A 21928-nucleotide genomic window follows, 5' to 3' on the forward strand; every position below is an offset into this window, starting at 1 on the left:
TGTACACAGGAGTCTGATGGAGTCTACTTAAGAACAAACAAATATTCTTCTTCACTTATTTTTTTTTTTTTTTTTCAGATGCGTATAACCAATTTTGGTTGAATGAATTGTCCCGTGTTTAATTTTAACCTGCAACATTGTTTTTTAAGCTTCTGCAGAATTTAAAAAGCAAAACACTTCTGCCAAGTGCTGTAATGGAACTGGAGCCTTTGTACACTTGTACGGAAAAAAGGGTTTTATCATAGTTAGTAGTTTTGTATTATGCGTAGGAAACTACACATCTTGAATGGTTGTTTCAGAACTGTTATTTTCCAGCTGTCTTTTGTGCGTCTGTACTAAGATTTCAGCTACCCTTTCCATTTCAGCTTGTGTCATGGAGCCCAAGGAATGACAGAAGTTAATGGAGACTGTGTGCTGGCTGGGCAGCTGTCTTCAGTCACTTCTGGTGTAGGCAACCCAATGTGTGTGTCCTCGAAATGCTGCGCTCTCCCAAAGAAGTTTCTTCCTGTATCTAACTAGCCTTGCTTTTCCTAATAATTAATGCAAAATCCTTCAGTGGATTTAAGGCCCATTAACCACTTTTCGTTAAATGCATAAAAAATACTCCTTTTTCTTTGCAGTAACTTCTGATATGTTTTTTGGAAGAGTGTTACTGTGTTTCTCCTCTGTCTTCTCTCTAGGTGAAACCCCATTTAGTTGCTTTCCTACCTCAACCAGTTTTCTAGACCCTGATAGGTGTTTTCCTTTTTTTTTTTTCTTCGCCAGTTGGCTACCCTTTCTGAGGTGAGATACCCTACCCCCCGAAACACATGCTAGCGCAGGCCTTCTCCCTACAAAGATGTCTCAGAAGAGATAGAAGTGGGTTTATGTTGTACATCTGTTAATCCTTCTAGTAGCAAGTAGTCTTATTCATTTCCTGAACACTGAGGCACATTTAGGCACTTTAAAAGACACCTGAAGTTAACGAGTCTTTATAAACGGTGCACGGAGGCATAAGGCTGGACTGCAGCTCTGAAAGGGGGATTAATGCCCTGCCGGGGCCGCAGCTTAGAGCACTGCAGGGCTGTAAGTGCTTCGAGTAGCTTCAGCCTTTCAGCAAGCAGCGTGGGTACGTTTGCCTTGCCAGCTGCAGCTCGGGTGGAGGCCGGAGCCACCCTGACCGGGGGCCGTGAGGCGGGGGGGTTCCCGCCCGCCTCGGCAGGAGCCGGGCCAGGCCCCGCACCCTGGGGCTGCGCCTGAGGCGAGGCCGCCCGGGCCCTGCGGTCAGCGCGGCTGAGGTACGCCGCGAGAAGCCGCGGGCACGCGAATAAAAAAGAGCGGCGGGGGACGAGGAGGAGGAGGAGGGCGTGGGGCCGAGCCGGGGGCGGCAGCAGCGGGGCCGGGGCCGAGCCTTGGGCCGGAGCAGCCTCCGGCGGCTCCTCCTCCCGCCGGGCTACAACCGGTTCGTGCCGGCACCGGCCGCGTCCCGCCCCGCCCCGCCGCGCCGGGGATGCGGGGCCGCCCCGGCTCTCCGGGGGCGGCTCCCGCCCGCCGGCCCCCGCCGCCTCCCCGCCGCCGCGGCGTGCAGGTAACCGGGCACGGCGCCGCCTCAGGGGCCCCGGGCGAGCAGCGGGTGAGCAGCGGGGGTGACCCGGCCCTGAGGGGAGCGGCCGGGGGCGCCTCGTGGCCGCGGAGGGGGCTGCGGGTGCTGCCGCTGCCAGCCACGGGCCCCCGGGGCCGGAATGAGGCGCCGCGGAGGGCGGCCCGGCCCCGGGCGTCGGCAGGCCGGAGGCTCTGAGGGGACTCCGCGGGGCGCCCTGCGGCGCAAGGGCGTGAGGGGTCTGAGCCCCTTCGGGCACCCTCCTCGTCCTCGGGACCCTCGGCGGCCATCACAGGTGCCCACCGACGCGTTGGTGCCAGCCGAGAGCGCCCATCGCTGGCCAAGCGGGTGCCCGGTGGCATCATCCCTTGGGGGCACCCATCAGCCTCCGCCGTGGGCACCCAGTGATGTCTGTGGCAGGTGCCCATGGGTACACCTCACTGACACCTGCCAGCACATCGCGGGCTCCCCTTGGTGTCTTGGAGGGCAGCCTCTCACCCTGTTCGCATGGTGTTGGGTGATGGCGAGAGGAGCGTGCCCCAGGATAGCCCTTCATCGCTTGTCGCCCCACTATGTAGACGAGCGTCCGTTGCCAAAGCAGGTCTGGGGCAGAAGGCGCTGTGTGGGGCTTGGTCCTGTGGAGCAGGGCAGCGGGCTGGCCCCGGGGGCGTGGGAAGGGGCAAGGCAAGCCGGGGCCATAAAAGCGCATCTGTCCCGCACAGGACCTGGCTGAGGGGCACAGACGGGTGGCGAGAGTGGACGCCAAGTGGAGCATTTGCAGGTTGTGATGCGTAAGGCGTGCTGTGCACTCATCTTTGCAAAGGAGTTCTCTTCTGAACTAGTTGGCTGGTGGCTTATAGCAATGTTGGCTTCCATCTGTCTGTATAGATGCGTGCTAGCGTCTGACAGCCAGTTATGCTTGCAGGGGGGTTTTCCATCCCCTCTGGGGCAGTGAGGCTCTGCAAACAGGTAGGACTGGTTCTGCTGAGCTGACAGATTTGTACAAAGCTGGCTGGTTTATGTGCTGCCCTGATTGATGCTTCTTTATGTGAACTTATTTTGTGAAATGGGAAGAAGTTGTTATGTTTTCAGGAAGTTTTGTGCTGGTATTTTGTTTTAAACTCCATGCTGCTTTTCTTATTGGGCAGAAATGGGAGGAAACGCTTATGTTGCTGAGCCTCCTATGTAAGCTACAAAAGGAAATGTAGAGGAACATGAGAAATTTGTAGACCTGAATGCTGACAACTGAGAGGGAAATATGTATTCAGTGTAGAAGTACTTAGAGACAAACATTTAAACATGGGGAGCTGCTATTGTTAGAACATCAGTTAAAGTCCAATGTCATCAAAGTATAGATGTGTCTTTTTCAGTGTTTTTAACACAATGTCTATACTTGCTGTCACATCTGTATGTGTGCAGAGATGTGCATAGGTGCTTGGTATGAATGCGTTAGGGTTAACTGCAATGTGCTGCTGCTGCTCTGACACCCTAGGTGTTACTGGCAACTTAAGTGTAGCACAAACTTCAGATGACAATTGTGAGTAGGTTGATTGAAGAATAAACACAAATCTATGTGAAATCTAATGCACTTTAAAACGGGAAACGTTACCATTCTGCCTGGTACTGTCTTAATTTGTACCAGTGCCTTGCAAAACTGGAAGAGCTGTTAATCACCCAGTTGTTCTGCTGACATCAGCTTTCTTTGCAGCCATGTGCTGCTCACAGAAACCAGTATACTTAACAAGGCTCCAGTTGCACAAATAACAAACTGAAAACAATTGTTTTGCTACTGTCTTTCTCAAGGTTCCCTTTGCCACAGATTAATACAAGTTTCTGTGCTGAGGGCTAATGTTTCAGTCATAATTGTGTTCTCCAAGCCAGTTCTTTTTTTGTGTGTGCGCATTCATCTGTCATCTTTAAGCTAAATTTTAATATTTTTAGAAAAAGAGCTTGGTGTTGTGATAAAGCTGATTATATAAAAGAAAGTGGTTACAGCATGACACCACCATGTTTCTGTGTTAAAACTGTTGTTGTTCGGTTCTCTAGGGTTTTCTTTTTTTTTTTTTTTTTTTTTTTCTTGTTGTTGTTGGTAGAGGCTTTCATCAGACAGCTCTCTTCCTCTGATTCTTATTCGCTGTGAGTACAGCTCATTGAAAAGCTTTTTCTAACCAAGCTTCAACTTACTGTTTAATTCATTATGCTTTATTTCTCTATTTCTCTATTTTTGAAGTGCCTAGGTTTCCTGGAGCCTGAAACAACATCCTTAGGTTGTGTGAACAGTTAAGATTTGTGATATTATTCCCACCTAAATCTTAAATCCACAGTTGTTTGTCTCTTTCCAGGATCACACAAGTCTTCTTGGTCCATTGAGCTCTCTTCTGTATGGGCTTCTGCTTCTTTATGTTTGATGATGTTTGTCCTCCTTTCAGCCAGAGACAGACGATAGTGAGAGGCACTTTGGATCCCTCCCAGGTAGATGCACAGACTAGGTGTACATCCAGGCAGTGCTAGGAATAGCGATGGTTTAGTTCCTACTGCCAGCTCTTGTTCATCCTGTTAAATTTTTGTACTGCAACTTGTTATCCTCAGGGAAGTATTAAATAATGTAGCAATAAAAGGTGCATTGATATCCACAGTCACAGTAACCGCTTGCTTGACGGGGACACCTTTAACAACGTACTGTAACAAAAGGCTCCAGGGAACGGGCTCCTCACGCAGGGCTCTCAGCTCGCATGCTGTCTTCAGGAGGACTTCATGTTTTCTGGAATGTTAGAAAATACACCTTGTTATAGGCAGTAGGCACACAGCAATGTGAACTAATGGGGCAGTCTGCAAGAGCAGGAAAGAAAAGCCAGGTCATGGTGGCTCATAAAAATGACTTGATAGATCATTTTTTTCACTTCAAGGACAATTTGTGTGGGGGAAGCTATGGTGATTTTTGCTTTGTGCTTGACAGTTACAGTCTGTAAATGACTCAAAGTGTTTAGAAAATAGAGTTATTTTTGCCATCTAAAAATCTGTTATTTTAGCTAAAAGTTGTGAAAGATAACTGCTGAGCAAAATAAGAGGCTTCAGGATGTAGAAGGTCAGCTCTTTTGCTGCCATAACTTGACAGAGCTCTGCTAAAGTCAGTGAAGCTATGCAGACTTGCAGCAGATGAGGAACTGATCCAGATTTTTTTTTTAAAGTCTATTAGAAAAGACTACATGACCTCAGGCTATGAAAACTTTTATCATCACCTACCCTGCCCTCCCTTCCCCACTGAATATTTAGAATAGCAGAACTGAATCAAGGGTTATGTCTATGCCAAATTTTAGAGTACCAATGTAATGGAAATCAATATAACAGCTAGCATGTATTTGTCTTCTAAAGATTACTTTTTAAACAAATAGAATTTGAGATTATTCACTGTATTCTGTTATTTTAGTAGCTTTCTGAAAATGTCCTTGTTTTATCTCAGTGAAACTGTCTTTTCTTGAAGCTGTTATTTATTTCCACCACTTTTACTTCAGTCAGGGGCAAACAAGTCAAGTGATATGTATTTAGTGCAAGGAGAGGTGTGTATGCCCGCTCTGTTGTTGACTATATATGTACAGTCTAAATATCTTGTTTAGAGATGAAGGATCCCCTCATGATCCCCTCTTTTGTGTAATTGTAAGGGTTATTTTTGTAGGAAGGTACCTATAAGCAGCTTTTTAATGCTTTGATGCCTTAAGGTATGTCATGATATCTGTCAGCTGTCACCCTGGCACCTAATGTAATCAAGGGGCAATTGCCAGACATTTGAAGAAGTAAATCAAAACCTAGATTTATAACCGAAAGAAAACTTCGGAACATCTGTACCTGGAATGCTGTATCTTGAAGGACTGTCAGTATGTTAAAACCGTAAATCTTTCCCCAAAGGACCTAGAACATCAAAATTTATTTAATGTTAGGAGGCCATGTTTTTGTTATTTTGGTGCTCAAGGCTGCTGTCACCTTTTGATTAATTGAGGGAGGATCAGTATTTCTCCACTGAGATAATTTGATAACATGAATATTTCTGAAGTTCCTCTGAAAAGATATTTTTACTGTTGCAGTTATACTTTGGCTGAAAACTTCCTTTGCTTTGCTGCTCTTTTTCTGCAGGTAGAGTTGCCACCTGAAGCTACATTTGTAGGGGGCTGAGGGACTCGTGTGTCGTCATCCGTAAGTATCTACCCTCAGTGTAACACTTAAGTGTATCTAGGAACTAGAACTGTCCTTTTACATGTCTCTATGGTAATTATTTCTCAAAAATTTATGCTGCAGCTTTTTTGTTAGTTTTCCATGCAAGTTCTTAAAAACCACCTGTGTGGAGTATGGGCAGCTTGAATTGAAGTTCCGTTATTATCTTCTCATTTATACAATTGCTTTCATAAAGCAGTCATTTTATTTTCCTTTGCACTGAAAAGTTGAAGAGTTCCCAGCTCATCACAAACAGGCAGCAAGACTTTATTTTTCTGCTTTGTCTCCTGGGGTCTCCCAGAGCAGAACTGTTACTGCAGCAGTCTTAATGCACACTCTTCAGAGTGCAAATGGTCCTTGAGAACATTCCATGAAAAAACTGGGTAAGATCTTATCTCTCTCTGTCTTACAGGGTACAGAAAATAAAATGGTTGAAAATCACACATCTGGTTAGTTAGAGAGCCAGGAACAGAACATGGGTTTTGTGATCATCAGTTCATCAGATTGCTCCCTAAAGAGAGGGAGGGCAGGTTATGCAAGGGAATTCACGTATCTTTGGAGTCATCCAAACTCCAAAGTAGCTTAGCCTGGGAACTTCTGAATTCTTCACTAAACGTTAGAGGTGCCAGCCTCTACATTCAGAAACTACTCTTGAGAAGGTGAGGACAGTCAGTTATTTAAAGTTGTAGATGATCCGATGATGAATCTTGCCATGCAGCAGAGTAGATAGTATTTATGGAGCTGAAGAAGTGAGTGCCAGTTTGGTGAAAGGGGTATGCAGAAGGCAGACACTGTAACAGCTTGTAAGAGATTTCTTTGTGCATGTTTAATACTGTCATGTCTTGCTATACAAACCAGACCTGTATACAGTTTTAGAACTCGCTTTATTTACTTACTAACATGTTCAAAGTGTTTTCAGAGGCATCACTCCTCTACATGTCACCTGGTCAACAGAGGGAAGTTCTGAACTGTTACTGCATCCAGAATGTAGTCATCTACAGTAGTCATCAGTAGTCATCTTCTTAGCCTGCCCCTCCCAGAGTATGCTATCTGGTTGCAAATACATTGTGAAATGCATAGTACAATTATTGAAAATGGAATTAGAATTAAGTAAAGGTTTTGTTGTTGTTTTTGGACCTTGAAGTAATATTTTTATACTTGTGATTTTTTTTTTTTCAGACCTGAATTATTTATTGGGGTTGTTTTATACTTGTAGCTTTTCTTGTCCTTTGAGCCTATATTATACTTTGCTCAGGATGGTGGTTCAGCTGGTGGCCAAGTGCTTCTCTTGTTGAACTGTGCCATATACTGATGCCGTAGGTCTTTACATAAGCCTACTTAACACTCAGAAAATGAAATGTCCCCCCTTTCTGTAATACAGTGCTGATGTTTGTGTGACATACATCACAGTGCAAGAATAATATGTGAAGCTGAAAAGGTAGAAGTACCAAATGGTAACTGATCTTCGTTGTTGCATGCTGCATTTTAGACATTTCTTAAAGGTTGCTTGGCAATGTCTCACTTGTACAGCCCACTAGTATTACCAGACCTAGGTCAGTCACATTTCTAATGCCCTGTTCTGTCTGTCTGTTTTTTGTTTGCACAGGGTCCATCTGTACATCTACACTCATCTGACAAGATGGTGTTTCGGAAACCACCCGATGGTGGTTGGGGCTGGGTGATTGTTGTCGTTTCCTTCTTTACTCAGTTCTTGTGTTACGGATCACCTCTGGCAGTTGGAGTCTTGTATTTAGAATGGCTGGATGCTTTTGGAGAAGGGAAAGGCAAGACTGCTTGGGTTGGATCATTAGCAAATGGAATTGGATTGCTTGCCAGTAAGTATAGAGAGATAACAGTGTTTATCTTAAAATTATATGTTTTCTTTCTGATAGGTGCTTTCATCTGTGTGTGCTTTTGGAGTAATATTAAAGACAGCTGTAAATGATGAAAGAAATTGAGGGACAGTGTGTTTTTGTTTTAGGTCAAGATAAGTAAGAACATTGCATTTATAGTTCCACTTCCACTATACATAAACCACAGCATAATGGTAAAACAACAATAAAAATATTAACCTCAGAACATTCAAAATAAATGTATCTTAATAACCTAGAAATACGAAACTGTCTGAAAAGCTGAATGGTAATTTTGTTGATGGGATGATGATTATTTTTTTTTTTAAATGAGACTTTAACATTTATATTAGTATCTTTAAAAACAGAACAAAATTCTATTCTGAAATGGCTCAAGAGCTCCAGGCAGGAAATTCTGGCTGAATGTGAGAGGTCACTTCTTTACTGTAAGGGTGACAGAGCGCTGGAACAGGTTGCCCAGAGAGGTTGTGAAGTCTCCCTCTCTGGACATATTCAAAACCTGCCTGGATGCCATCCTGCACAACGTGCTCAGGGTGGTCCTGCTTGGCAGGGGGTAGGACTAGATGATCTTCAGAGGTCTCTTCCAACCTTGGCCATTCTGTGATTCTGTGGAAAAAAAAAAGTCAGTTAATAAACCAGTAAATTCATTCTTCAGCCCTAGAAATAAAACCACCAGTTAGGGTGGGTGAGGATTCTTTTTCACTGTTTGTTTCAGGGGAAGAGAACTGCTTTTGAAGCCTGGAAAGTTATGGATAATGGTGGCATTAAATAAAACAACTTTACTGAAAGCTTTTCTTTAGTAAGACCTTGTCACTTGATGAAGAGGAACAGCAGGAAAATTAAAAGTGAAAGTCCATAGGTCCATTTTAATATTGAGCCACGGGTATTTTACTGGGTAACATCACTAACTTCTGCTTTTCAAAGATTCATCTTGGGAACTATTATCTTTTTGCTGAATCTGGACAAAAATTGCCTGTCAGCAGAGAAATTGCTGTGGGCAAAAGCAATTAGGTAACTTCAAAATTTAGTTCAGGATTCTGAGGAAATCTCTTCTTTAGAGAGAGTTGATGTTCACATCACGATTCAGAACTGAAGGCCACTGTTTTGTATGACTATAAAAGGCCAAATACTGGTGCCACTTTAGTGTTGGGGATTTATATCACTAGGCAGAATAGAAATGGGCAAAGGCAGGTGGATCATTAACCACGAGAAGACTATATTCAGTTCCAGGGTGTGAGTGGGCTAAGGTCTGTAGACTGATCTTCTATCATACATTTCTATTTTCATACTTTAAGTGCCTTAACTCCCATTATGAAAGAATTAAAGCCTAAATAAACTTGAGTGAGAGAATGAAGTGGGGGAAAAAAGTCTAAACAAGATAGTTACTTAAAAAAAAAAAAAAACTAGGCAGAAGGGAATTGCAAGAGAAAGGGTGAAGAAAAAACTTTTCTCTGGAGACCAGAAGTCTTTGGCTCACTCTCATAACAACAGCCTCAGTCCCTTTCCTCATATGTCAACACCATGCTAGTTTCCAGATTTCTTAGTTCCCTCTGCCTTGCCTCTCTCAGTATTGTACTTTATAGCAAATGGAAACTTCTGTGACTGAATGATGTAACTAAAAGATGCTGTTGTAATTCACTTTGGTATGGAATGATCAAATTGCTTGAAATTTTGACCGGGGATTGGAGGAACACTGTCAGTGTGATTTAATTCTTTCAGTTTGGGGTTTGAGAGCTTAATAATTTGCAATATTAATTCAAAGAAAAGTACAGATAGGGCCTTTTCATTGCATTGATGTTATCAGAGTTGACTGAAAACAAAATATATGTTCCCTGCTCTGTCTCAAATGGAAGATTCCCCGCTCTTGCCAAGGTAGGATCTGACCTTAATGATAACTCTACTTGAAGTAATCTTGTTGGAGGGACACTGTATTATAACCTTTTCTGAAAACTAGAATGCTTTTGACAATTTACGATCTTGTGTCCTGCTGATATACTACTGTACTTCTGGAAAATTCCCCCAATACCCTTTACGTAGTAATATTTAAAAGTTAACACTGTGGGACTGATATAAACACAGTAATTACATTTACTAGTTGGTGTGGGCGTACATAGCAGGAAATAATGGAAAAATCCTATTGCTTTCTCATGAAATCTTTAGTCTTGAGGGACTAACTTATAGCTCTGGTAATAAAAGTTTATTGCAAATAAGGACTTCATGGAGGAAGTTTAGCAAGGACTAAAAGAATGGAATTGATGCTCTTTAATATGTGTCTATGAGAATGGGGAGAAGAATGGTTAACTTGCAAAGGAATGGACTACTGATATCATGTGTTCTATTCCCTCTCTGTGGGAGATCTGTTTCTCTTCCCATGCAGTGCAAGAAGGATGCATTAGTGGCAGTCACTAAGAAGCTCATCAAAATGCTTTCATGTTGTGTTAAAAGTGACCTGAAAGACTGCAATTCTCTCAACGTGTTTTTATTGAAGAGCAGTTCATTTACGATCAGCAGTTACTACTAGAAAGCACATAAAAAGATATAGTTATTTAATTCCTTTTATTTCTACAAATGTCTTGATCATTTACCGTGTTAAAATTCAAAGGGCCGCAGTAGATCAGCCTTCTGAATTGGTACAGGGAGCATTTTCAGCCTTGCTTGTGGAACATTCAGTCTCTTCCAGATTGTTTTTCATGCAGTTTTCATAGCAAGCTTTTTTCAGACAGTCACTAGTGTCAAGAACATGTGTTTTTAGTGCAAAAATATTGGTATAACACACTGCAAAGTTAGACCCTTTTCATGAATATGGAAAAGGAGAACTTGTTTGTGTTCTCATTTCAGCTATTGCATGTTTAGTATTGCAGGCCAGATGGGACCATTCTGTGTTGTAGCCTATGATGTTAAGTAGATGGTCAGGCTAATTGATTTTTTTTTTCCAAATTAGCATATTTTCATGTACGTGAAAAGGTGCAATCTACATTTAGTAATTTAACAATCTCCCCAAGCAAGCTGATTTCATCAACAGAATTGCTTGTGTGAATGCTAGTAACAGGACAGCTTTACCTCAAAGCCTTTCAGTAGTCCCTTTGCTTCTTACTGTTCCTAACTTGACTCTTCTGCTATTTGTTGTTCCTTTCCTTCTCTTCCTTTATTTCAATTTTCAAGCACTGATCTAGTTATTTGTAGATGTATTTTCAAATATTGATACTTTTAAAGTGATCCACGTTGCATGCAGAAAAAATTGTAATTCTCATTTGAATCAGAAAGTGTTTGTTTAGTGCATTCTTCATCTCTCACAACTTTACCTGGTAGTTAATTGCCTCTTTAAAAGTAGGTAATCTTATGATAGAAGATGCTTGGTTTTAATTTTCAGCTGAAGAACAAGTTTATCCATAAGTGGTATATTTGAAGTCTCCCTGAGTATGTGTGGTGTGTGTCTGGAGACTGCAATCAAATTACTTGTAAGTTTTCTTTTAAGCCTACACCTCGATGCAGTCCATTTGTCATCAATGCAACAATCTTTTACTATTAATTACCCTTAAGGCTCCTCTGTAAGCCTGATCCACCTTAACATCACCTTTCTCAAGCTGTGGGTGTCAGACTGGAAAAGAATGGCATTGTGGTAGGTTTACAGCAACGTGCATACAGGCAATAAGTTAGCGTCCATTTTCTTAAGGGAGATTTTTCTCATTGATAGCACTGAAAAATACATTAGATGGCGTCTGTAATAGTGGAAGGTAGGTCCAGTGGCTTTGCTAGATCTATACTGTAATTTCACTGAAAAGAGTAATATGTCCTTATATGTCATTATATGCCAGCTGGCAGCAAAAAACAGTTGTGTATGTCTTCTCCCCTTCCCTCTGTAAACATAATCTTAAACATTTTTAAAATAGGAGATGCTGGTGAGTCCTTTCACATTTGCTCTATTTGTATCCTTTCTACAGTGTTTACTTCTGACTTGTGTGAGAGCTAAACTTAGACTGAGACATAGAAACCTAGTACAGCACCCTGTTTATTGAGATGAACTCCCTGCTAGCCTGGTGTTCAATTTCTGTCCTCTTGCCGTAGACAGGGTAGCTAAAGCCTGTGTTCAGCCCCTGGCTGGAGAGCTCATCAGCTGGAAAAGGGAATTGGACAGGGACCTGATTCCTTGCAGGGTGACTTGAGTCATCATCACTTTCTGTGTTGTGACCTTACCATGTATTGAAAGGAATGTGCCTAAAAAAGAAAGAAAAGCAGCAGTGTCATTAAGCAGGGCAGTGGTGAGACCTCAACTACAATATTAGCTATCATAGCACTGATCAGGCTGTAGTACATGTGGGAGATGGCTCCAGGGATGATGTAGGGCTTGTTATGTAGGTAGAAATTAAAAGAGCTTAAAATGCTTTACCTGGTAAAACAGGCCAGAGGAGGATATTTATTATGTTCTTGAAGATAGCTTGTTTCTCCTGCACCAAGTGTTCTTAATTTTACATGCATTTGGAGCCTGAAATTAAATTTGAGCCATGTTATACTTGTTAAAAGCAAAACAGACAAAGACCTTGGCGCCTGTAATTGGCACCACAGCTGTTTATAGTAAGAACTGATTTCACAGTATTTGGCATTGCAGGAGACACCAACAATATGTGTCCCATTCCCACTCGCCTTTATTAGTGGAGAAAGAACAAAGGCGAGATTTTCCTGAAAGATGTCTTGATAAATTAATGGGGTGTTTCTGCTGGCTTGAGGTATTTCGTGTTAAATGTCAAAAAAGCTTAGTTTTGTGTTTCTAATCAATATTTGTACAACTGTGTAAAAGACCTTTGCAGCATCTGCAGACTTTAGGACAAAAATCTTGCACGTAGATAGCTCCCACTCAAAACTACAGAAGCTGTACGTAGTTTGGAGGGAGTGGAAATGTTTCCCAGATTCCTCGAAAGAGGAGCTCAGTTCATTTAATAATTTTATTACAAAGGAGCAATCTTTCCAATGAGTTGGAAGGGGGTTCCTGTCTGGTGTGAAAGGTTTTTTCTGATTCTTATACTGATTATTCTTATTCTGATTCTTTATCTTGGAGGATATTGCATTTATTATGAACAAGTTTTAGCAATGCTTTTAATATGTAAAAATATTCTTTTGTTATGTCCAGTGGATTTTACTTACAGTCTGTGAGCATTGCTTCTACTCTACCATTTCAATGGGCTAGGACAGATACCGATGAGTAGGGTGGGTCAGATTGATGCAGGTGATAAGAAAAAGAACTGTTGTCCAGTATTGTTTGTTTAGGAAAAGGTTATGTGTGTGTATGAGGTGAAGGAGGGAGGACCCTAGATATGAGAGAGTGGGGAAGGAGAGTATTTGCTTGCAGATTTTTTTCTCTCCATGTGAGAAGATGGAGAAAGAGTATGTTAGCTCTTGATGCCTGTAAAAGAAAACAACTCTGTAGTGAAGCTGCAGACTGAAGCATCTGCTTTGGAAGGATTGTGTCTGTAGAGGTCAGAAGATGATGGCTTGTTTTCACATTTCACAAAGGATTCATTGTCACATCTGGGTCTCACTGAGGTTAAAGTCTTTTATTTATTTATAAAATCTTAATGAAAATAGCAATGTACAATTGATTCCTCCCAGGAGTTCTCTCTCTTTGATCTTTCTACCTGAAGATGTATTGTAAGAGCTTGTCTGTTCTGCTGCTGCTCCTGGTTTTGTCCAGGGAGCTTCTGGACCACTCGCCTGCATAAAATGTAATTATCAGGCTGCTGAGCCTTGACAGGTTGCGTGCAGAAGAGCACCGGCTCTCCTTGTGCTGCCTTCAAAGCCTTTCAGAGCAATTCAGTTTTCCTCCTAGAGTTATCTACCATTCTGATAAACTGGGCTGGTTTCTTTTCTGATAGACTTTGGTCTAGTTTTTAAGATGCATCATTCAGAAGAAAAAAAGCCCCAGGGATTTTATTTGTCAAAGAGGTAAATATTTAGCATTGTCTTAAGATACTATTCTAGTACCAGTGCTAACTCCTGGAGTTGCTTAGCAAACTGAAGAAGTGCTGGCTTAAAAGACATTTTCTGTGCTTCCTATTGAGGATTGCCATAGGGAGTCTATTTTCTGTTTAAGTTATGGTGGGAAATGCATTATCAGTGGAAGGATCTTTCTGAAATAGTTGACTAAGTAAAAACCCTTCTGCTGCCTGAAAAGCTGTTTGCATCTGGTTGTACATTGACTCTCACATTCTTGAGAATACGAGCGTCCACTGTGAACAAAATCCACAGGGCAGGAGTTCACAGAGCAAGTTGCAGTCCCACTCTGGGAAAGTTGGATGTTTGATCAGATTTAACTGCCTTTAGCCCATTGTGCTTGAATTACTTTCTAGAGAATTACATGTTTGTGTACAGTAAACTCCTGTGCAAATGCCATGGTAATAACCAAAGGTACTGCGCCTGAAAACAGTGCCAGCTCTTTCGGAAATAGAAGGAATGTGGAGAGGCAGGAAAATGAAACAAAGATACTGGCTGTCATGACGGGTTCTTCTGTGACTTATTTTCTAGCAGTATGATGAGGGGAGTGTGAGAGTAGGGCCTAGTGCAGATGGGAAGACAGAGCTGTTTTTCTTCTTGTCCTGGGGACGTATAATAACTGTTTAAATACTTATTCTGGGGCTCCTTCTTATAAGTGGTGCCATTGCTGAGATGCCAAATCTCTTGCTGTGTGAGATGATACAGGTTCTTTAGTTCTGTGAAGGTTGTTTTCCATGTCAGACCAAAAAGGTCTGTTTGTACTTTCTGTTCTCTTTTTGGGATTTTTTTTCGTAATGGGGAGAAGCTGGAAGAATGACTCCTTGGACCCTGTCAGGGATACCTTTGATGGTGTTCCAGAGGAAAGTGTCCTTGTCAGGGTATGCAGATGTGTTCCTCAGCTCTGTGTCTCCCTTCCTCTGGCTGGAAGCCAGGAGGTCCTGCTTTACCTCAGATTTTCTGATAGTCACCAGTGCAATCCCTATCAGCACCACCACTGCAGGCTGGGCAGAGAGCTTCTCAAAGAATATGTCAAAATACAGATACTGTTTGTTTTAGCAGGGCAGTGGGTAAGAAATAAAGGGTGGAAAAGAGTGCAAATTCCTCTGCTTAATTGAATTATGTTATCACCACCTAATGTTCTTTTAGTGTAGAATGTTTTTGGTACGTAATATGGATTCAATCCTTTGTTTATTTTTAAATCCTGCAGTTTTAAGAAACGTACCTATCTTAATCTGCCAGTTCTACTAATTAATTCTGAGAATCAGCATCAATCTAACACTCTCAGCTTTTGTTCTCAGCAAGTTACTCTGCCCAAGTTATTCTGGCCAGTTTTCATTCCCACAGCATGCTGGTTTTGAGAAGCAGCGAGAGCTTACATCTTCCTTTTTCATCATTTCCAAAGTCCTTATAAACCCAGCTTCCCCAGAAGACTTTCTTGTTTCTTGGATAAGCCCTGATTCAAACTCTCTTCTTTTAAGTTCCCTAAACAACTCTCACGCAGGGCAGAAGTTCTGACCTGCCTTCTATCTGAGGATTGTTTCACCTGCTAGCAAATCCGTGCTTCTGCCTGCCAGAACTGCTTGTCCCATGGCTGGTAACCACACAAACACCTTGTCTACATTCCCAGCTGCTAGCTTCTGTCTGTAAACCTAGGCAAGCACCGTCATCAGCTCCAACTGTTTTTGTTCACCTTATATCGTCTCTCAGCTCAGCTCCCATCTGCCAGGAACCGGAGTTTCGCGTGAGTCAGGGAGGGCCAACCAGAACAAATGGCAGACTCCTAAACTACTGCTTTTGCAGATTGTAGTGATTGATCGTGGAGTGCCTTTACTTCAGTGTGAAATACAAAGGTGGTGAAGGATTTTTTTTGTTTTGTTCTATAAGTAATGTCATTTGTGCATATATCTAACTTATAATTTAATGGCTGCCACATTTAGGATTGTGGGACTAAGAGCTAAGTCTATTTATGAATGGTTGGAACTGAGGGGTTTCAGAAGAGAATTTGTCTTTTGCAGGCCAAGTCCTTTGCTGGTTACTTATTTGTGCAGAACACCAAGCTTGCATGGCACTTCAGACTAAAAGGCATATTCCAGGTCACGCAATAGAAAATTAAGTGCTTATTCTACAACTTTTGTGAGGGAAGAACTGATTCAGTACAAGTAGAATATGAACATTGCCTGCACTTTGTTCTTGTTTTGAAAAACTAACCAACCAAGAAATATTGGGGAATAAAGAGAGGGAGAAACCTCTTCCAAACTTCTTAAATATTGCTTTGGATATTCTCAATAAATACCTCTTATTTTCCATAGTTGTACAGTAAAAAACGAGATAGGGAAATAAGCAGATATTAAATAAAATGCTGACTGGGAAGTATTTAATTCCCCAGAAAATCAGGGAAGAGTACCGTTGGTCTTTATCTGGCATGTCAGCAGATATTTACTCTATCTAAGCACCAGGTGGCATTGTTACTGTGATTATCATCAGAAGACATTATTTCCATCTCACTTATAAATTTCATCTTATATCAAGATGACTAACAATACTGTTTTTTTCTGAAATGCAGTTTTTAGTCTTTATGGAAGAAAAATCAACTTGACTAAAGCTTGGTCTATTTTTTTTTTTTGGTACCTACTGATGAAGACACTTATCAGAACCTTTGTCAAGTCCTTAGTTTTGTAGTCACAGTGTTACAGGCTAGCATGTATATGTATCATCCTGTGTTTAAATAATGTTTTGCTCTCTTCCTCTCCACCCTGGTACAATTTCATGTTATTTTTTTCAGTTTATCCTTAAGCAAAGTATTTGCAGGCTTGATCACTTATGTTTTTATAACCTATCTTTTTAGGAATCATGCAAAAATGAGTATTCTTGATTCTTGTTTAATTATATACTTAAATAAGTATTACACAAAACATTTCCACATTCTGAGGGTTTTTTGTTTTGTTTTGAAGTTCTTCCTTTTGCTGCTATTTACAATGAACGTTTTTCCTGCTTTTTCTCTAGGTCCTGTCTGTAGCATATGTGTATCATCTTTTGGAGCAAGACCAGTAGCAATCTTCAGTGGCTTTATGGTGGCTGGTGGCCTTATGATGAGTAGTTTTGCACCTAACATATACTTTCTGTATCTTTCATATGGGATTGTTGTTGGTAAGAAAAAGCTCCCTTTTATATAGACACTTAGTCTTTATTGTTCTTAGTCTTGCTTTACAAATCTGGAAGAGGAAGCTGATTCACGTAGGCAGCTGTAGTCTGGGACTTCAGTTACCAAGGAGTACTTTACTTTGGGGAAGGGTCACACAGGCAGCCTGTTACCATGTAGTAAGTGACGAAGGCACTACCGTTTGTCAGAATTCAAAAACAGTTTGTCCGCTGTTGATGCAATTGTTAGAGGTGGACAGACTCAGGTTTTACCTAAGAATTAAGCAGTTCTTCAGTGGGCAAGAAGTGCTAATCCTAAAGGAATAAAATCTCTTCAGGAATTTTGTCATGTACTCATTCAAATTTGGTAAATTAGAGATAATTAAGGAGTGGTGTTGTTCTCCACATAACTGGATTGAACCTAATATGCTCAGGTATTAAGCATGAAAGTGCTGTTCTCCTGGCAGGGGGTGACCTATCTCTCTGCTTCAGAGGGCTGCTGTGGGTGGTTTATCAAATTGCAGATTAACTGTGTCAAGAATCCAGGCACCTTGCTGGCCAGCAGGACCCAGCAGGGTGTGCTGGCTTGGGCACGGAGCCATGCAGACGAAGCTGTACTGTTTGCCAGGGCCAGCCCCAGGACTGAAAGCCATTTAACTGCTTCCACATAGCACAGAACCTGAGCTGGTGAAATCCTCAAACCAAGCCAGCTCCATACGGTTTCGGTTACTGGGACTGGCTGTGGGGAGAAAAGGGTGGCACAGTGCAGGCAGCCTAATGTCTCTTGCAGTGTGACCGGTGCTGAACTACATCTAAGGATATCTCTGTGTCTGGGGTACGCCGCTGTATCATGTGGGGAATAAATGGGGCATTCATTTCCCAGAGTATGCTACATGCTTTTTTTCTAAATCTTTCTCCAGGGCTTGGATGTGGCCTTTTGTATACTGCAACGGTTACCATCACTTGCCAATATTTTGACAAACGCAGAGGCCTTGCACTTGGTCTGATTTCTACAGGTATGATTTTTAATTGTCGTTCGCTCTATCTAACTTTTCAGTGCTGATACAGCTACCATTACTCTGGCAATAGTAAAACAGAAGATTGTATTTTGCTGTTACTTCCCAAAGTACTTCTCAAGTCAAAACACAGTAGCAATGATGATTTAACAGCAGGCTTCAGATAAAATAGTAACTACATTTATAGGTGTATGGTGTGGATTATCCATAATGATGAGAAAAGGGGATTTGCCAAAATGAAAGCAGATTACAAGTAGCTTGGGCTGTATGCCATGAGTAATGCCAGAGGAATCTTTCTGTAGAGCTCTCTTCTCTCTCTTGGTACTTATACAAGATCACAGGTAAGAGAGAGTCTGGAGATACAGGATATAAGTGCTGGGTTACTGTAATCTCACAAAGCTCTGTCTGTTAAGGAGTAATTGAAGTTTGGGCTTTTTTTTTTTTTTTTTTTTTTTTTGATTCTTCTTTTGTTTTCTTACTTTCCAATATAAAAGAAGACTAATGTCTGAAATCTTTCAAAAGGTCATCCCAATTTTGTCCGTGCATGTTATGGGGATCCGAGAGGAAAGAGCCTCTGATAATACAAGCAAAATTCTTTGAAGGGTGCTGGACAGCCTTTCTCATCCTATCTCTGGGTCTTTAGGTTGTGCAGTGTTGTCCTTTATACCAAAAGGAATTGCTAACTTAATGAACCAAGTCAGAATAGATAAAGAAGCACACTGTTCCACACCTGGCTTTCTGTGTTGTACAATCTCTCTCCTCTGATCCTTTTTCTCACGTAGCTGTTATTAGAGAGAATCTTGATCGATGTGGTCAGTGTTGCAAGATATTAATGCCTGATACACACCAGCATATTGAAGGGGAACCTCTGCGGAAGTGTCCCTTGGAATTGTTTTCATTGGCTTTTATTGGGTTTACAAGTGGTCTGCTGTAAGGCCTGATTTTATTGAGTCTTAGTTGATTTTAGTACCTTGAAGATAAAACAAGTCTAAACTTTACAATTTTTGTTGTGTTTTTAGCACTGAAGTATATGAATTGCATTAATAAAACCTAGGGGCAGTCTTCAGAAAATCATTTCAAATTAAAGATTGTCTTTAATTTGACATGAAAAACCAATGCTCTGTGTTCGTGAGTGGAGATCCATTGATTAGAATAGATCTATGCTTGCTTCAGCCAAGAGCATTTTCTTTACAGTAGTAGGATTGCATAAAATGCTTGTACCCATCGTAATTGCGTACCTTTCAATATTTTCTTCTGAATAGCCAAATTTCTCAAATGCATCTTTGCATTTTGAGTCCCTGCAAGGCTTCAGAAATACCTTTGGAGTAAATTCACTTGTAAAATGTGAACCACCCTCCCTAAACATCAAACAGTCACTTGCTGTTTGTAGGAGGGCTCTTGGTGAACCACTGGTCTGTTTGTTTCCTTGCCTTGGAGGAGGAAGGTGGCAGCAGTGAGGAGAAACGGGAAAATAATCTTGGATGAAATTCTAACTGTACTAACTCAAAGTGGTACGTGAAGGAGTAGATGTATGCATGTGCTTGGCAGAAGGATGGCTTAATTGTTTTTGATTTTTTTTTTTTTTTTTGTCAGAATATTAATCCTACTTGTTTCTGAAGTGTCCGCTAGTGTTAATCATTACAAATTGTTCAGATATTTTGAAACACTTTTTATTTTGGGCATACCCAATAAAGATGGTTGTACATTCTCACAAAGGTGGTAACACCAGTTTGTTAAATTGGGAAGAGGAGCACAAATGACTTAGCATTCCTGGGACTGTGTTTTGTAGTTGCTGAAATGTGGCAATTTGTTATTAGTGAATAAAGTTCTCAGCTCTTCAGTTTAAACTGATCTTATTTTCATTTTATAGGCTCAAGTGTTGGACTCTTTATATATGCAGCATTGCAAAGAGAGCTTATTGACCTGTATGGACTGGATGGTTGTTTGCTAATAGTTGGTGCACTGTCTCTAAATATATTAGCATGTGGCAGCCTAATGAGACCATTGGAGTCATCAGATTCCCCTTCATCAGAAAAAACATGTGTAGACAAAGTCCCAGACCAATGTTTTGTTTACCATGAAAAAGAAAAGACTGTTGAAGAAAACATAAGCATCCTTGAAAAGGGCTGTATTGATGAGAAATGTGCGAACAATGTGCCTGATTACAAACAAGATAACATTTTAAATAAGAATGTATTAAGCTCAATAAATGTAAATGAGAAAGACACTTATAAAAAGAAAGTTGTGGAACAGACAAACTTCTGCAAGCAACTTGCCAAAAGAAAGTGGCAGCTCTATTTGAACTACTGGGAGGAAACCATTGTTCTTTTTAAGAACAAAGTATTTTCAGCTCTCTTTGTTGCCATCTTGCTCTTTGATATTGGTGGATTTCCTCCGTCCCTGCTCATGGAAGATGTAGCAAGAAGTGCAAACATTGATGAAGAAGACTATCATATGCCCCTTATTTCCATTATAGGCATTATGACTGCAGTTGGCAAACTTATTTTAGGAATACTGGCAGATTTTAAGTGGATTAACACTTTATATCTATATGTAATCACCTTACTTATGACAGGAGTGGCCTTGTTTGCAATTCCATTTGCCAAAAGCTACCTTACACTAGCAATGCTTTCTGGGATTTTGGGTTTTCTGACTGGGAACTGGTCAATTTTTCCATATGTAACAACGAAGACTGTGGGAATTGAGAAACTGACTCATGCGTATGGGATATTGATGTTCTTTGCTGGACTTGGGAATAGCCTCGGACCACCAATTGTAGGTAAGGTCAAGTTAGATATGTTAAAATTAACAGAAAGAACTGCCCACAGGCAAATTAATTCTAGCTGGTCCTAATTACAATGAAAAGATGAAGTAAAAATCTTAAAAATTAAATCCTGTTTCTCTTGAGCTGGGCAATCTGATTTTTTTCTGTTTTCATCTTTGATGAAAAGCACATGTTCATGTGTAAGTGGTCAATGTGTGTATTAGATTTCAGCCTCTTTGTTTAATGGCAATTTTCTAACTTACAGTGCTGTGTTCAATTTAACTCCTCATTGATGCTCTTTTCTTTTATTTTCACACTCAGGTTGGTTTTACGATTGGACACAAGAGTATGACACTGCATTCTACTTCAGTGGCTTTTGTGTTTTACTGGGAGGATTTCTTCTGCTGTTGGCAGCACTACCCTGCTGGAATGCCTGTACCAATCAGGGCTCAAAGCTGCCTCCAAATACTTACTCCTACAAAGCTGCATCTAGTGCTTAGGTGACGACTGGAAAACACTTCATGCTTTTTTTTTTATATTATAGAGCAAAGTATTTTAGTAATTTTCCACTTATTTATGAAGTCCAAAAATCCTCATCCACTAGAAAAATTCCATTGCTGGTTGGTGTTAGGTTTTTTTTTTTTCTGTTTTTTCTTTTTTCTTTTTTAAGAACGGTCTTATTTTGTCTACTATGCACTGTGTTTTCAGCCTTTGTCTACTGTAATTTCCTTTTGCCTGTAATGGGTATATTCTGCTGTATTATCAGCTGTACTGTTTTTATAAGGGTTGGGCGGTGTGGCGGGTGAAGACTTTGAAGCAAAAATGAAGGCCTGTTTCTTGTCCAAGAAGGCTGGCATTTCTGTCACCTTTTATAGGTCTCCAAGTTGCACAATCAGACTTTACAAAACATTAATTTGCCTTATGAGAATGTAATGCTGTGGCAAGGTGCTTATAACATCGTGTTTAGATTAACTTTTTGGACTTTTAAAAGTTTCTCCAATTTACAATGAAGTGCCAATTGGGGAGGGGGAAAAGAGGGAGAACAAAACCAACCTCGTGTTTCGTAACTGAACTTCATGATGGAAGTAAAGATTCTTACTACCACTGCAACTAAGAACTGTTTATAAATATTGCACATTTTGTGAAGTCTGTTTATAACACTGTTGAACCAAAATCTTTTAAACCAAGGAATAAATATGATTGTTGAAACCATGTAAAGAAATGCTGACTTGGTTATCCAAGTTGAACGTCTTTAGATTGGAGTTGGAGATATGCTCGCAGAAGCCTGCAGGTGAGTGGTTCTAAGCAAGTTGCTGCAGTCTGGCAGTACAGGGTGCATCTCTCATTGCACAGCTCTGCTTAGTTGGTT

General features: G+C 41.0%; 1 protein-coding gene across 4 annotated transcripts; it reads left to right on the top strand.

Annotated features, from left to right (window-relative positions):
• Window positions 1-1496: 1496 nt before the first annotated feature.
• SLC16A9 (solute carrier family 16 member 9) lies at window positions 1497-21777 on the top strand. Of its 4 annotated transcripts, none has more exons than XM_035330066.1 (7): window positions 1497-1567; window positions 5708-5767; window positions 7392-7620; window positions 16645-16788; window positions 17700-17795; window positions 19666-20574; window positions 20881-21777. In XM_035330066.1, the coding sequence occupies exons 3-7, from the start codon at window positions 7425-7427 to the stop codon at window positions 21057-21059; spliced, it is 1524 nt and encodes a 507-aa protein (XP_035185957.1). In that variant the 5' UTR covers window positions 1497-1567; window positions 5708-5767; window positions 7392-7424; the 3' UTR covers window positions 21060-21777. The 4 variants fall into 4 exon arrangements, with proteins under 4 accessions (XP_035185957.1, XP_035185955.1, XP_035185956.1 ...); XM_035330064.1 differs by lacking the exon at window positions 1497-1567 and adding an exon at window positions 2267-4051; XM_035330065.1 differs by lacking the exon at window positions 1497-1567 and adding an exon at window positions 2267-2548.
• The last annotated feature ends 151 nt before the right edge of the window (window positions 21778-21928 follow it).

The sequence above is a fragment of the Oxyura jamaicensis genome, chromosome 6, assembly GCF_011077185.1.
Source record: "Oxyura jamaicensis isolate SHBP4307 breed ruddy duck chromosome 6, BPBGC_Ojam_1.0, whole genome shotgun sequence".
NCBI classification, from domain to species: domain Eukaryota; kingdom Metazoa; phylum Chordata; class Aves; order Anseriformes; family Anatidae; genus Oxyura; species Oxyura jamaicensis.